This window comes from Chroicocephalus ridibundus, chromosome 4 (genome assembly GCF_963924245.1).
Source record: "Chroicocephalus ridibundus chromosome 4, bChrRid1.1, whole genome shotgun sequence".
Lineage (NCBI taxonomy): Eukaryota > Metazoa > Chordata > Aves > Charadriiformes > Laridae > Chroicocephalus > Chroicocephalus ridibundus.
In genome coordinates, this window is record NC_086287.1 from 4,689,663 (window position 1) to 4,706,355 (window position 16,693).

Genomic DNA, 16,693 nt, shown 5'->3' on the forward strand with positions numbered 1-16,693 from the left:
GTAAAAGTAATGTAATGAAGCACAGTTCTTGTAGTTAAGAAATGAGGGATTTCATTCATCTTCGTGAAATGCATTTATCCGCGACATTGTAGAACACAAAACCACAAGTAAATTCACGTAAGAATAATGTGAAGCAATACCAGTACTTTATTGTAGCTTGAAAACATACAATAACAAAACCTACAACGCTATTCTACAAAAATGTTTTTCTTCAGAAATCTCTCCCTTTGAAAGAATTTCAAATACCTTTTAATTTTCTCGAAGTGAATAACATCTACTTTGCCATAACACAAAATGTCAGAACATTCAATGCTCCATTAGGAGTTTGGTAGAAATGTAGACGGCGTTACATTCTGAACAAAGGAAAGCATGGCCTAGCTTGGAGCGTTCTGACCCTTGCGCTCCATGAAGTACCTCTGTCTTAGCGGGACAGTATGCTGAGTCTTTAGAATTCCAGACTCAAGGGACGTAAATACTAGTTTAAGAAGCAGTAATGTTCCATAAGAGGTTTTTTTTGTCTTTATTTACTGTAAAACAAACATTACTCTTGTTTTATTACTGTACTTTTTAAATCTAATCTAAGGATTTCTTAAGATATATGCTCACAAGCTTTTCCTACAAGTGGAAAATATTAAACAAATGCCCTAGGTTCTTAGCAATATGTGATAAGTTTAATGTTTTACTCGACAGCTATCACTTGGTGGCATCAACAGCAGTTTGAGTCTATTGCGTCTTCTCATTCACACTCTTTCTTCTCCGCTTGAGTGAGGCCACCAAACCCAATTCCTTTGGGACCAAAGTTTTTTGCATAGCAAACTGCAAAAGAAGGAGGGAGGTAAATGGTATTCTGAATGTTTTCATACAGAGGTAAATGACTTTTGGTTTCAGTATTGCAACCAAATTTAAGTTATTAAAAGGAAGGAAGGTTCTAATAGTGAAGGTGGTTCTAATAGTGAAGTTCTAATAGTGAAGGTGGAATCACGTATTTGAATTAAGCAAGTCATATCTGATCTTCTCCAAAAAAAAAAAAAAAAACATTAAGGAATGGTATGTATTTAAGGTCTAAGTAACATTTTCATTCAAGCTACTTTCCTGCCTGAAAATACTCAGTAAAACTTGGTCTGTATGGGTAATACAGGCTGAGTAGTAAGTCAGAGATTTTTCAAAGGGGGTTAAAAGAACTAGAGCATAGTCCAGAAACTGTCGATGGTAGTTTAAACCAGGCCATTCTAATTCGGTGTTGCTCAGTATGTGCGGTTATTTGTCACAACTTTGCCAAGGAAGTAGTAATGGTCAGCATTTTTCTGCAAATACGCTAATTTGATCACTTGGCAGTTGTCAGACTGCACCCAAAGTCACAGAAGTTAAGTATTCTGCTTTAGGATTCTCTGTAAAGTTTAGCCTAGGATACAAAAACTTTGTATATTTTCCCCTTTAAGCTATTTCTGAGAGTCAAGTGAAGTCTGTGAATTTTCTTGTTCTGAGAAGAACACCTGGATGTATAATTCAGCATGAAAGTGTTTTCTGTACTACCACTGTAGTTGGAAGTATCTTTTAACTCTTACTGGGAAGAAGTACAGTTTGGACCATGACCTTAAACAGACGGCCTTTGAAGATCTGTATCTTTGTGGTTGGTTTGGTTTGCTGTGGTTTTTTTGAGTGAGAGAGAATGCAGGTACGAGAGCCTGCCCAGCAGATATGGCCAGTGTTCCTGTTAGAAGGTCTGAGAATGGATCTGAGAGATTGGCATATTTGTAGAAAAATTACAATTTTGAAATTTAAATGTTAATGGTAGAAGAGGCAACTGCAGTGTTACCGTAGCTCTTTCCTTCGCTTTCAGAAAGTTGTTGAGATAAAATGAAAGTTCACTAAGTTGTTAAGCATGCAACAGGGTGAATCATGATGGCGATACTAGGTCTAATAAGAGTAACTTTAGATTGACTGGATAACCCGGTCCGGCTCATTACAGATCTTACCTTTACAGTAGAGCTCTCCATCTTTGTCTGTAACATTTGTAGATTCTAAACTCTTTCCGCAAATGGCACAGCGGAAGCACGTCTTATGCCAAGGCTGAGGAAATTAAGACAATTCATCGTATGTTACAGAAAGCGCACAGCTAGCAGAGACAAGAAACAAAGAGCTATTGCTTTTTACAGTGTGAAAACGTTAAAATTGTTTTCTTGGTCTTATGGCTTCTATTTTTAGTCGTTCTAGGTAAGTCTTTTTTTTCAATTACTTTATTATCCCATATCAGTATCTCACCTAGTGACTTTGTTCTTAATGCCCAGTAAAAAGCGGGGAGCTACAAATATTACTCTTGTTTTGGCTGCTTTGATGTGCAGAAGTAATATTGTCGTGAGAGTTCCTAGAGCAGAGAGCTAGCATGTCACGTGAGACAGGCTTTTGTTTTTCTAGTCGCCGGAATTCTTTAATATAGCAGCAATTGCCACTACAACTAAACGTTTAAATTATGAATATCCCCAGAGATGGTAGTAGAATGACTACCAGTAAAAATTCAAACTACAGCAGAGAGGTCCTTGGCCTTTTATCATCCCCATTATAAGAGTATGTTTTGTTTCTAGTGCTGTAGTAACTACTTACTTTTCCTCCTCCCATGATCTTCTCTGCAGCATACACTGATTTGCCACAACGGGGACATTTATCCACATCTACTATCTTTTTGGCAAACTTGGAAGGATTAGTTGGTGTAGAAGGGCGAGCAGACTTTGGTGACCCCCTAAAACAGAAGTTTTCAGTGTTTTAAAATACTGCTTAAAATGTTACCTTCGGTCTAGAAATAACGATGTCATGATTTTTTGGTAAGGGATTAAAAAAAAATACTAAATTACTGGTATTTAAGACATGCAAAAGGAGGGGAAAAAAGAGAAAATGACAGTATTCTGTTGAATTCTATGTTGTGTGGTTGAAAAGCTGATACTGTAAAGAGTGATGTCACCTGGTTTGGGATGAAGACATGGAGCTGACAGCAGCCAGATGCGGAAAAGATTAATGAAAAGTGAAAGTAAAAAAGAATTTTGTCTTATTGGGAGGCAAGGGGGGAAATACAAGCAAAAGACCTCGCTGTTCTTTGTAACTGGCTGGCTGCTGGTATTCAGTGAGTGGAAAATAAAAATTCGATTTTTGCATGCAGTTGTTTCATTAGCGAGTGTAACGTTTGGAGAGGGAACTGGCGTTCTCAGCTGGCCCAGGGTCAGAGGCGCCTCCGGAAAGCAGCTTTGCTTTGTGTTTCTGGACTTCGTGCTTTATGTCTTTGTGCTGGCGTAAAGCCTTTCACGGAATGACTTTCGAATTATCGGATTGTTGGGCTGCAACAGGTCATTAAATCTACAGGACGTGACGATTTCTGATGCAGAACTCTGCCCGTAATGGATTCATATCTTACAAGGAGCTACCGTTAGATACATTATTTAAGCTTTTATTTCCTGCGTAGCGTATTGGTTAATTGGTTTCCTTATAGTAATACCAGAAGAAAGCGTCGTTGATTTGGAAATGCGCAGCTTTGAGAATCGTAGAAAAATACTACAAAAATGTGCTGTCAGAGATAATTATGTGCAGCTGAGGCTTTTGGAAGATGGTATCCCATTAGAATTCCTTTGTTCAAACATATTCTCGGTGTGTTTGTAAGTGTTATGCGAGCCACAGGGAGGATTTAGAAATGTTATTTCCCCCGTTGAGAGGAGTTAACAGTATGTGGTAGTGTGATTATTTCTCTTAACAGTAAAACCTAACTGTATTTTAGCCTCTGACAGGAAAAAAAAAATATATATTCTCGTGTTCTACAGTGAATGTGACTTTACTACTGTGCTACTAATGGCAAATTACAATTGCAGTGAATATTTATGTGTGTGGTGGCGTATAAAGGCTGCTTCTGCAGAATAATTGCCCATTGAAGGAGGAGATAATTTATAAAGAAGGCTTAAAGAGCCTGAACGTCATTTAAAAACTGGCAAATTACTATGTCCACTGAAGGAAAGGTTGTAGGAAAGTCTGCTGTGCTATTTACGCTAGATGTTGTTATGGAAACAGAATAAAATATCTAAAATACCCGCCTAAGTGACAGGTAGCACCAGAAAAAGGTGTCGGCAGTGGGATTTAACTCACTGTTGCAGATTCAAGCCCAGGTGGTCGCCAGTGTCAGTGCTGAGACATCCTGCCCCTTGTCCGAAGCCAATGCCTTTGGGACCGTATTTTCTCCCGTAGCAAGTTTTGCAGTAGATTTCAGATTCGTGAGCTGCCACCGTGGTACTGTCCAGAGCTTTCCTGCAAGCCACTGAAAACGGGGAGAGACAGGCAGGGATACACATCCGTGTTTTCAAATTTGAATTTATGTGATTCAGCATAATTGCAATTAGTGGTTGGGGTTTTTTTTTTTGTTTATCTTTAAAAATACAGGAAAAGGGTGTTAGTCTGTGGTCACTGGGTTGTTGCTAAAATAGTTGTTCGTGCATGCAACGTGCTCCTCTTCTGCCACTCTGAAGTTATATCCTAACCCTAGGAAAATCATGGGCTCGTCGAGACAATTTGTCTAGATCTGGGAAGCTTCAGACGGATTTGGGATCATCATCCTAAACTCCCAAGCCTTAAAAAAAAAAGAAAAGAAATAAAAAAAAAAAAAAGGCAGGTGTAGCGGTGTTCATTCTTGTGTGCATCTGCACCTTCCAAGATAGTCACTCGGAGTCCGTGGTGGCTTTCTCATTTCAGCCCACCCTATTTTAATGTGGGGTGTTTCTAAAGGAGGATTTAACGTACATACATTGTCCAGACGGAGTCAAGCAGGTTGTGGATTTTTTTTATTTATCTAGCCTTGTTTGTTTGAGCTGTAGTGCAAGGCGAAGCAATGACCCCAAATAACTGGTAGTCGTGGATCTGTTAGAGTTCCTCCAGGATGGCGAGAGTATGACTATAGCTGTTCCAAAAACAGAAGCCTCTTCCTCATCGTGTTCGTTACAGAGAAGTCCTGCTTGGCTTAGCTCACCAGGAAAGGTCTTGGGAGGCTCCAGGACAGAAGTCGTCCTTGGGACGCCTGACATTCATAATGGAATACAAGTTCTATCCCCTACGGCACTGCTTGAACCCCAGCCTCAACTTGGAAGGACCAAAAGCTAACGAGTGCTAACAGGTGCTTATTTGGGGGTCTCATCAAGCAAGTGTCCGTGTTTTGAGAAACACAAGCTACACCTGGAGCTAATGAGTGCTGCTGAGGCCGGTCTCATGTGTGGTTATTCTCATCAGGTGGCCGTGGAAGCCAGATGACTCTCTCCCCAGTTCTCTGCTCATCTGGAACCCGCACAGTGGTTAGAGGCTGAATCCTGTTACTGGTCCAGTGGATCCCCTTGGTGCTTACGCGTAAAAGTTGAACAATAATGAATGGGAATAAAAACAGTAGCTACACTCCTCATGTTGGCGCTGTTTGGGGAACTTGGTGTGAGACAGCCCCCCACCCCATCGAGAGAGGGTGAAGCTTTCTGTTTGCAGTGCCAATAGAAGAAAATCAGGGTTTTCATAGTATGCTTAAAGTTTCAGCACCTCTTACAAATTGTACAGTGTCAACGGTGATAGAGAGGGGGAAAAAAAAAGAAAATAAGAAAATAGACTGCCTCTAGACTCTCTGACTTGCTTTGAAAAGTGCGTGCCCCACAGAGGGCATTCCAGCCAAGCGTGGGCTGTTGATAGCTTGGAAAATAAAGTTGCTCAGCTCATGTAAACATCGGAAACCTGTGAAATACACGAGTATTGAAAGTGGTTGGAAGTTCAAGCTCTAGGAGAGCTGACCGAGTGTTTGATCAGTCCCTTTTCCCTTCCATGTTTATTTTAACTGTCCTGCTGTGAGTCTAAAATTCATCCACATCAGAGAATTTAAGCTGATAGTGGAACCGCTGCAGCTTTAGTTCTGTCACTGTGCCGCGTAGAGGGGAGAATAATTTGCGAGGACCTTTGTAGTGAATGGAAACAAAACGAGGGGCTTCTGTAAATGCGCGAACCTGATCTGGTCGTGCTACAGTCTCTTCTGCTTTGAGGTGATAATTATGTTTGCTAAGGGAGTTGAGGGATGATGGAAACTCTAGCAGCAGATAAAGTGCTTCTATTTCGGGCACCTTGGGGATAGAGTATCAATTCACTGCGACAGATGGAGCAAAAGCCCTTGAAGGGCTATTGTTGAAATAACTTTGAGACCTGTCATCCGCCGGCAGATACTCTTCACGAGCCGGCACGAAGAAGTTTCAGGTTGATGGCGTGAGATCCTGCCAAATGTCCCTCACAGCTGCCGTTTAGGTAAAAGCTGACAGGGAAAACACGGTAGGTAAACGGCAATCTGCATGGGAAAGAGGGTTTGTTGGAAAGGAGCTTCTCTCCCCTAATGTTTGTAGGGAAAAACTATGGAGTGGAGAGAGTGTGATTTATAGTTCAGCTTCTCTCATTCTTACGGTCTTAACAGGTTGGCTTGAACTGCTTATAATTTTGTCCAAATCGAACTTTTTGATCAAAAAATGCTGGCGTGTTTTGTGTGTCTGGTCAAATATAATGTAAAATATAAAATATATTTTCAATATATTTAATACAAAAACGTATGACAGCTCAGTTAAATCGGTTACCTGTTTCCGTACCTGAGATTAGGTCGGGAAGGATTGTCTTTCTTCTGTTGAGAAATGAAATCCTATAATGGGTTCATTGAAAAGCTCGTGAACATGATACACGACGCTGAGTCGTCCTGAGCCGCTGATTAGTGTGTGTGAATCATGGGAAAAGTAAAGCCAATTAACATACCTCCCGCGTGCCAGCTGGGCTTAGATGCATCTTTAGGTTTTGACCTTAAACATACTTCTGCTGGGAATACTTTTTTTAGTACCTAACCTATTAATAATTTAGTTCGGACTTAAAACTACAAAGGGCAAATAAAATAACACCCCCCCACCCCCCCCAAAAAACCCCAACCAACCAACCAAAAAAAAAAAACCAACCCAAACCACAACAAATGAAACAAATGTTTGGCGCTAATGGATGTCTGTTGGTTATCCTGAATCACTAACAAAAAAAAATAAAATCAGTCATACCAGGAATGAAGCTTAAACTTGTTCCAATATTAGGGGGGAGAGAAGTATTATTATATTAACTATGCCGTATTAGGACAGCAGTCTATTTTTGTTAGACACTGGAGAGTCTGCTTGTTTGTCGTCTTGTGCCATATCATTTTCTAGCGTTTGATAAAGCACAAGTGTAAATTAATCCTTTTCTCATGATTGCTACATTCATGTCCTTCTCCCTCCTGTTTCTCTGGGACCTAGTGTTCATTGTTATGGCAGCACATGGAAGCAACGAGTGTCTGGTTTCCACAAAAGTGAGATTTTTACCATTCTGTAAGAATTGGCCGAAGGTTGTCAATTAACTGAAAACTTTTTGAGGGAATTCTTTTTCACTCGGTCTTTTAGGCATCACTTGCCGGGCACTCAGGGAAAGGCAGAGACGACTTAAGCGTGTCCTTTGGACCGATTCTACAGATTCTACTGTGTCATGTAAGCGTTTAATATCGGCCTCATGCCTCCAAACGAGAGCTCTCTATCCCTCCTGGAAAAGAGAGTGAAAATTTGGATTCGGTGGCTTCTGAGCCGACATGCTGGAATTCATGCCGTAAAGGTACTAAGTCTCAAGCATTGTCTGCAGAATAAACTGTTAGTCCTTTATCAAATTGTTTACTCCCTCCACAAAGGGCAAGCGGAGCTGAATTGACACCTTTTCTCTAATTTTTCAAGTGCTACCTCATCTGCAGAGAAAGTGAAATTCCCGGAATCTCCCTGCCAAATGTTACCAAGGTCCATGGAGTAAAAGAGTAAGTGAAATGGGCCTCTATGAAATATGGGGAAGGAGGAGACTGAGGCGCTTGTAGGCTGTCGGTGGGAGATTTTGATGACACCGGGGTAACCTCTTTCAGCTTTCTTGTGTGAAATGAATTAATGTTAGGATTCACCATAAAAGTAGCGATCTCCTATAATATCCTAAGACGACACATTTCTGTCTTAGGAGTGCTGTTTGTTTAGACTGTCTAACTTGAAACAAACCCATAATATGCTACGTTGTGGGACAGAAGGTAGGGTTTCTTGGAGATGGACCTGGAAAGGCTGAGGGATTTGGGTCTCTTCAGTCTGGAAAAAAGACAGCTGAGGGGGGATCTTATCAACACTTATAAATACTGAAAGGGGGGGTGTCAGGAGGATGGGGCCAGGCTCTTTTCAGTGGTGCCCGGGGACAGGACAAGGGGTAACGGGCACAAACTTGAGCATAGGAAGTTCCATCTCAACATGAGGAGGAACTTCTTTGCTGTGAGGGTGGCAGAGCCCTGGCACAGGCTGCCCAGAGAGGTGGGGGAGTCTCCGTCTCTGGAGACATTCCACACCCGCCTGGACGCGTTCCTGTGCCACCTGCTCTGGGTGACCCTGCTCTGGCAGGGGGTTGGAGGGGATGATCTCCAGAGGGCCCTGCCAACCCCTGCCAGTCTGTGATTTTGCAGCACTTGTTGTGTCCCCAACAATAATCATCCAACGCAGGTTTGGAAGAAGAAAAGCTGGGAGCCTGAGAGGCAGGTTGCTCGGGGTAAAGGGCTAGAAAGGGCTTGGTAATATATTAAGAGCTGCTGTGGAGTGGCAAACTGGCATTTCGGAAAACGGGCTGCTGCTTTGAAAACTGATGTGGTAGTTTTCCATCCTTCCGTTACTAAAAGGGTGGGAAACAAGTTTCACCTTTAGGTTTCTAGAGGGTGCCAGGCCAGAATCGGTCTTGCTGTGCTATTTCGGGCAGGGTGGTTAACACGTTGCCCTCTGCTTCGAACTTTCCCAGAAGGAAGATGCTTTACAAAACTTTCCCCCTGTGAAATTCAGCCTGATGCTGCTTGCTTCTACCGTCCTGTGCGTTGCTCAGGGTGTTAAAAAGCCTGCTGTCAGTGGCCTGTGAGCAAGCACGTTAAATTGGGGGAACTCTGAAGCTTCTTTATTGCATGCAAAGTAATACAAAAGCAGATTTACTAGCTTTTATGGAAGATTTATACAGAGCTATGGGACTATTGTGAAGTTAGAAGAGTGTAGCCCAGCTTACTGCAGAGGAAGCACGTCTTGTGAAAACTCCTTCCATTGCACTGGATTTCCTCCGCGTGGTACACCGTCTTTTCACAGGCACCGCATTTGGCTCCTCCTCCCCAGTTCGGCATCCTGGTATCTGAAGGGTGGCCTAGAAAAATCACATTACAGAAATAAATACATCAGTGAGAGTGAATTATTTCAAGCGGAACAGTTTGATCTTAATTTTTTTTTTTAATTTATTCCCCCCCCCCGCCCTCTCCAGTCAACTGCTATTGCAGGGTGGCCCCGAGCCAATGTCTGCTGGTGAGAATTGCACCGCAAGTACGTGTAGGTTATCTGCTGGCAGAGAGATGAGGCGGCAGCTGGAGTCCACCCAGCTTCTACAGCCCAGCTGAGGACGGGAGACCTGGGACAGTGGGTGTCACGGGGTTTTGGGCAGGCTGGCAGCCCACATATAGTACCTACCTGTGCGGCAGCGGGAACGTGTCCTATCCACGGGTGAAGGTGCTCCCCCAGCGCTTCAGGGGACAGGGACAGTCTAAATCCTCTGCCACCTTCTTTTGCAATTAGGATATTCCTTAGCTCAGTACGTTGTGATGGTAAATATGTGAAAGGGTTGTAAAGCGTTTCAGTAAAAAGGTGCCAGCATCACTCAAACCTCTTCTGGAGAAGTGGATCTAGGATTTATTTTCCAACAAATAGCCATTTCCTTTCAATCCTGCTCTCCCCTGTATCCCAGTGTAGCCTTTTCCCCTCCGGTTTTGCTTTGTGTGTGTTGATCTGGTTTTGCGAGGCAAACTTTAATGGAAGCTAACAAACACTTTGAAGCTTTGCTGGAGTTTAAGCAAAAGTGTGGATGGTATTTGGCATTAAATTTTCTACAGAACAGTGTTCTACCTAAACTCTCTGTTAAGAGACAGCTTATAGTACCGTTTATACCTCTCCAAGTGCTTGTTCATCCAGTGCCACGTGAGCCTCCTCGGTAACATGTACAAAGGCAATTTTCTCTGTCAGTGCGATATCGTTTGATACAATTCATACCCGGATAGTTCCGCTTTGAAGTTTAACAAATGTACGATGTTATTTCAGAGGATGCTTTAATAGAAAAAGTTGTTGGCTCCTTTTCTGAATTCCTCATACAGCAGCTGTGAGATCACTGTGCTGCACAGCCGTCATAAACGAATAACAGAGAGGTTCCTGAGGGGCTTAAGGCGTGTTTTTCTTTGTCAGTTGTTTTAAAAATCTAAACATCTGATTAAAACAAAAAAAAAAAGAAAAAAGAGGAGAGTAGTCCTTACTATTCCAGTCCTTACTATTCCAGGTGCTGTTGAAGTGACCTGCCCAAGGTCACGCAGGAGAGCAGTGTCGGAGCCAGGGCGGCTCAGAAAGTGCCCTTCCTGCTGACTGCGCTGTCACCCCTCTGAAGCGACTCCAGCCTACGGCGTGCCCTTTTGTTTTGCTGGTTTGAGTCATCGTTTCTGGAAAGGCTGGGACGTCATCTTGTCATCTGCCCATCGTATTATCGGCTTGTTCCGACCTCCTGGCGCAGACCTTCCTTCTCCTTCTTGGAAAACCCGTCACCTTCTTATTATAGTTCTTTCGCAGCCTGCTTGTGCTATTCGTATTTGATTAAATTCACCGTGAGCTATTTGTAACTAAGAAAAGGATTTTGAAGGCTGAATGAGGCCCGGTCCCTGAGAATGTTCTTCTGAAGTCAAGCAAGAGAAAGAGGGGAATTTATCACAGCAGTGCCGTAACACAGCTGGTATTTTAAATGGCTGGCATTTTTGACTAACGTTTTACTATGCCTGTACATTGGACGCCAATGTCCCATGTTTATCACCATTTTAGCGACTTCTGTAGTGTATCTATCTTCTGAATTTTGGAATGAAATGAAAAATTGCCAGCTCTGCAAGCTTAACCTGAAGCCGCGGGGAATTCTTTCTGGCTGCTAACACTAAAAACCACGCAGCGGTATAAAAGACGTGTCTGTGACACTAAAAACCACGCAGCGGTATAAAAGACGTGTCTGTGACACTAAAAACCACGCAGTGGTATAAAAGACGTGTCTGTGACACTAAAAACCACGCAGTGGTATAAAAGACGTGTCTGTGCAGCAACAGGAAGATGGCGCAGGAGTGTGCGCACACGCTGAAACAATGGCACTGAAGACGTAGCACGTTTTAACCATCGATGTTTGATAACAGTGGAGGTACCAGCATATCCAAACATCTCTGCTTCAGTACTGCGGTTATTAGTATATCCTTCACCCTGTTTAAGTGGATGCCCCATCCCTGGAAACATTCAAGGTCAGGTTGGACGGGGCTCTGAGCAACCTGGTCTAGTTGAAGATGTCCCAGCTCATGGCAGGGGGTTGGACCAGATGGCCTTTAACGGTCCCTTCCAGCCCAAACCATGCTGGGATTCTGCGATATTCACTGCTGTGGCTGTTACCTGCGGTGTGCAGCATGCCTGTCGAACTCAGGCAGGAGCCCGTCTCTCCTCCGCTTTGGGAGGCTGACCGACGCTCAGCTGAACAACCTCCCCAGCTCGATGGGCCTCGTCCTCTTGCTGTCATACATCGTTAACCTCTTTCAGACCCTATCGGTTCTCTCGGGAGGCTGCTCACCAGCCGACCTGCTCTGATAGTCGCAAAACAGTAATGATGCAAGAAGGAAAAGAAAACTCAGCTCGCCTCTAACTCTGTTTATCTGTAATGTAACGAGTAAGAAGCAAAAACCTGATGTAGCTGAAATAAGAAAAATAACTGCACGCGAGGAACAGGCTGAAGTTGGTCCCGTCTTACTCAGTGAGGACTTTACTGGATAGCACTCTTAAAATATATATTTTATATATATTTTTGGGGTGCTGGAGCGTGTCCAGAGAAGGGCAACGGAGCTGGTGAGGGGTCTAGAGAACAAGTTCTGTGAGGAGCGGCTGAGGGAGCTGGGGGTGTTCAGCCTGGAGAAGAGGAGGCTGAGGGGAGACCTTCTCGCTCTCTACAGCTCCCTGAAAGGAGGGGGGACCCAGGGGGGGTCGGTCTCTTCTCCCAAGGAACAGGCGATAGGGCGAGAGGAAGCAGCCTCGAGTTGCGCCGGGGGAGGTTTAGACTGAACATTAGGAAAACTTTTTACACTGAAAGGGTTATCAAGCATTGGAACAGGCTGCCCAGGGAAGGGGTTGAGGCACCATCCCTGGAGGTATTTGAAAGACAGGTAGACATAGTGCTTAGAGATATGGTTTAATGATGTTTTTTGTCAGAGTTAGGTTGATGGTTGGATTAAATGATCTGAAAAGTCCCTTCCAACCTAGGCAATTCTATGATTCTATGATTTTTTTTTATTTCTTTTAAATGGGAGATAAAAGAACAGCGAGAAATCTTTCATGGAGGTAAAATCTTCTCGTCTCATTCCTCCATTCTATATTTTCTCCTATTCTTAAAATACTTTTGTATTGGTGGCTTTTTTTTCTCTTAAAAGAATACTTCAGGTAATGCTTCAAACATTTTAAGAGAAGGAGAAGAGATGGGAGATAAAGATCAGTTTTGCGACACTTTCTTGAAAATGGAAATGAGATTTTTTTTGTGTTCACAATCTTCCCTTTCAAATCACGTTTCCAGTTGAATCCCTTCCTGGCTGGAGCAGCGCTGGAGGAGACCAGTTTGTATCTCCTACAACTCTAAAGTCTCTCTAAAACTGCTTTAGTTCCCCTCAAAGGCACACCAAGCGTTTCAGTCTGCGGCACTGGGATGCTCGTTAGAAAGTAGCTCCAATTACATCATTAGCTGAAGGCAAAAAATAATCTCTGAAAACGTCTGATAATGCGCGATAGCGAACCTTGTGCTGTTACGGGCCGTGGTTAGAGCTCTTAAAAGAGCCATCGCTCCTGGTGCTAAGTATAGTAACGTGACTGGGCATGCACACACATTTTCCATGTTTTCTTGGCATCACCTGATGGGAAGCTGTAGGAGAAAGAAGTCACAGTAAAAAACGTTCCGGTAAGGATGGGGGCGTGAGAACGGCAGCGGATGCCGTGGTGTCTGTGGCTGGACGAGCTGCTGGGTGAGGTACCGGGGCAAGTCCCTGCTCCTCGCATCCTTGCTTTGTTCGTCTCTCCGAGCCCTGGATGGCAGCGGCCATCCCTGCGGATGCTGCCTGTGCAGCCGCGTTACCCTGAGCAAGCAAATTCCACAGGGTGTATGGCATTCAAAGGTTTCTACCCATCTAAATTACAGCGGTGGATAAATCTCCATCCTCACAATGTGCAAATAGAAGTTGTTCTCCTATTTGTCGTAGAAAAAATTATACCCAAAGTCTTACTTAATTTCAGCGGGTGTCAGTATCTAAATCCCCTTGAAATTCCCTGCGCTTTGTTGGCTAAATCTGGTTAACGTGCCGTGGCCGCCGACCACGTGGTCCTTGTTATATTTTGGTGATCTCGTGGGCAGTAGAGTGGGCCCACTCGAGATGGATTAAACACGTGACAGAGACATTTTTGAGTACGACTATTGCGGCGTGTTGGCAGGCAGGCACGGTACTGTTAAGCTGGAGGAGCGTTCTTGGTCGTGCTCGAATAGTCTCCAGCAGCTCGTGTCGTTCCTTTTCAAAATGAAGCTACTACGGGGAGTAGAATTCATACGCGTTAGATTTGCGGCCAAGGGTACGTGCCTCTCATTATTTAGAGCTTGTAACTCTGCTATATAGGCTACCCTCGGAGCAAGGAAGCCTTTGAAGGGTTTCTGTGCTCTGCACAGGCATGACAAAAAAACCGCGTGAGCCGTCTTGTGTCGAGCTATTAGTCATACCGTACAAATCTGGATGTCACGCAACTGTCACAGAGCGTCTCACTCTGGTCGGAGTGCTATTGATAAGAATATAATCCAAAAATATATTTAGATCCATTGATCTAAAGGGGAAGTGGGTGCACTTCTGTCCCGACGAAGTTGTGTAGAGGAGTAAAAGGCAGCGCTGGTGTGAGACAGCGCGGTGCAAGTGGAAAAGGTGTTGAAAGTAATTCTGGTGTTTCCTTGCTAAATATGAGGCTTTTCCCTGCTAAATGCTGAAGCAGTTGATAGTCTGGAGCCCAGCTCACCTCTGAATGGGCTGCAGAGGGCCCGTCTGGGGTGGCTGGGAGGATTATCTGAGGGTGCCACGTGTGCTACAGGGTGGCTTTGAGGGGGATGAACAGGATGGGACGTGTCTGTCTTGATGCGGGCTGGTAGGAATGCTGACCCGGGAGCGATGGGTAGGATGTGCCTGGTGTCTCGGTTTCAGTCCCAGCTAGCTGTTTGGTCTAATCTCGGTAAAAGACTGATTCCTAACCTAATAAACAAACAGCAATGGTATCAAATTAAATCGCTGCCTACATTGAAACGCGGGTATCACGGCTACGTTTGAAATTCTTTTCCCAGCTGAAGCCTGTGGGAAATGCCAACGCAGCCGGGACCTCATTCCGGTATCTAATCACGGCTCCGCCGCTGACCCGTCCTGTGACCACCAGGCACTCGCTCCGCCGGCCTCAGCGTTACCGGCCTCGCCGGCGCCGTGGGGATAATGACATAGAGCTTCCTTTATAAAAGCAGTAATAAAATGCTGCTGTAGTTTCTCTCTTTCTCTGCAACTAACACTCACTGTGTTACGTTTTATCTTCATGTGCCCGCAGCGTAAAGCACGATTCCCGCCACTCCACCAAAAAACAAAGCCGAAAGGTGTGTGCGTCAAAATCCACTCCATTGCAGCAAGCGTTACCCCTCGGCAGAATCGACCCACAACAGAGAAAACGTTTGTGGTTGAGGAGCGAGCTCAGTTAATGAAGGATGCAATATCGTTATGTACTTATAATCATATTTCTTATATTCCGGTGCACTCAGCGGACTATAGACACAGGTAAACTCTATTAGTTAGTGTCATAGATTGAGCCCCCACCACGATCTCATGACGACTCCCATTTTTCCTTTATTTCTGCAGTAAACCAGCGCATGGAGATCAAGGGATGGGAATTTCCACGCTGACCCAGGAAAGTAAATGCTGATTTTTTTCTTTGACACTGGTGACTCTAAGTTACGGGAGCCCTTTTGAACAAAAGATTTTAAGTGACTCGATACGAAGCACATGATGGACAAAGGTGATGGAATCCCTTGCTTTCTCTAATTTTCTAATAATTTCTAATTTCTAATAATTTTCTGTTATTTTCTGGCATAGTGATGTTGCATTTCTTTTAAAACTTCCTCGATCCACACTTTTGCAGAAATTCCAGGTTGCACCTCCAAAAAATAGGCACTGGAACAAGGTACTTGGCTCTGACGTGAGAAAACCAACCCCGCGCTTACACGCGCAGAGTTTAGTTTGATTCCCGTTGCTGTGGGGAAACCGCATCCTGCTGTACAAATGACCCGTTCCTTTTTCCAGACCTAATCCCGGGCTATCAGCTTTCACTTTTCCTCCCACAAAATCCTTCTCTAAATCCTTATCCACGCACTAAGTCTTTTAAGTGCCAAGCAAAACTGTAACCGACTGCGAAATGTTGCCGTGATGATTGAGATCAGACACCGAATTATTTTATCTACCCGCAAGGCGTTATTCTTTGAAATGATCTTACCTTTAGGTAGAAAAATTTTCAAAGTAAATAATTTTTATTTTTAAACTATCAGGGCTTTTCCGAAGACTTGGCCAGTCGTGCTCATTTAATGCTTGAGTGGTGGATGTGGGAATTCTTTCATCCTGCATTCTTATCTGGCCATTTTCTGTCGAGTCTGCATAGAAGTTTTCTTCTCATTTGATATAAAACCAATATATAACCCCATTATAATAAAAACCAAATATTTTGAGCTTTTGGGGTTGTTTTTTATTTTTTGTTTGGTTGGTTGGTTGGTTTTTTTACTTCTAGAATACTTTTATCCGAGAATTTATGAAAGCACGTAAATCTGTGTGCTTTAAAAAGTATACGTACAAAGACACGCTGGTTGTGGAAAACCTAATTCTGGAGCTTTCTAACTAAATTTTGTAAAGCTTCTGAAACCTGTTACCCAGTCTTGCGTGTACTCAAAACACGTCTCTCGTTAACGAGGATCTCCACCGCCCCGTTCCTGTAACACCGGTCGCTACTACCCAAGCCGAGAAGCCCAGAAGAATCTCTCTTATCAGTTGGCTGCTCCAAGCCTACAATACTGCTGTCAGCTCGGTAGGACTCGCCTTTCTGTACAATACCTACACCTTTTTCTTTGTCAAGCAATAAGCTCTTTCTACTACCTGTTAGGAAAAAAAATAATAATAATACCCTTATATCAGACAGGCTTGGCAGAACACGATATAGTCTACTTACCGGCGTCGCTTGATGTTTCGCCCTATTTTCTTAGGGCTCGGAGGGTTTGAACGCGACGGATTCCAGCACTCTTTAAATGCAGTGGCCACCGCTGTCGGCCCTATAAAAGCTGGGAGGGGAGGGGAACGCGAGAGGGCTGTGGGGATCTGAGCAATGCCACTGCTATCATCGAGCTGAAAATAACCTCTGACAAAAGCCTGGCATTTTGTCCCCTTATGTCCACTTGTGAGTAGGTGGACAACAATGCAGCCCCTCGGGTTACACCTAGAGGGCATTCCGAACTG

The 16,693-nt window shown here is 43.9% G+C and overlaps 1 protein-coding gene across 1 annotated transcript; it reads right to left on the reverse strand.

Annotated features, from left to right (window-relative positions):
• Positions 1-129: 129 nt before the first annotated feature.
• On the reverse strand, positions 130-16,566 carry CSRP3 (cysteine and glycine rich protein 3). The gene is made up of 6 exons (XM_063332525.1): positions 16,410-16,566; positions 9,106-9,237; positions 4,123-4,291; positions 2,602-2,737; positions 1,977-2,070; positions 130-816 (listed from the first exon to the last, which is right to left on the reverse strand). The coding sequence occupies exons 2-6, from the start codon at positions 9,215-9,217 to the stop codon at positions 737-739; spliced, it is 591 nt and encodes a 196-aa protein (XP_063188595.1). The 5' UTR covers positions 9,218-9,237; positions 16,410-16,566; the 3' UTR covers positions 130-736.
• Positions 16,567-16,693: the final 127 nt, after the last annotated feature.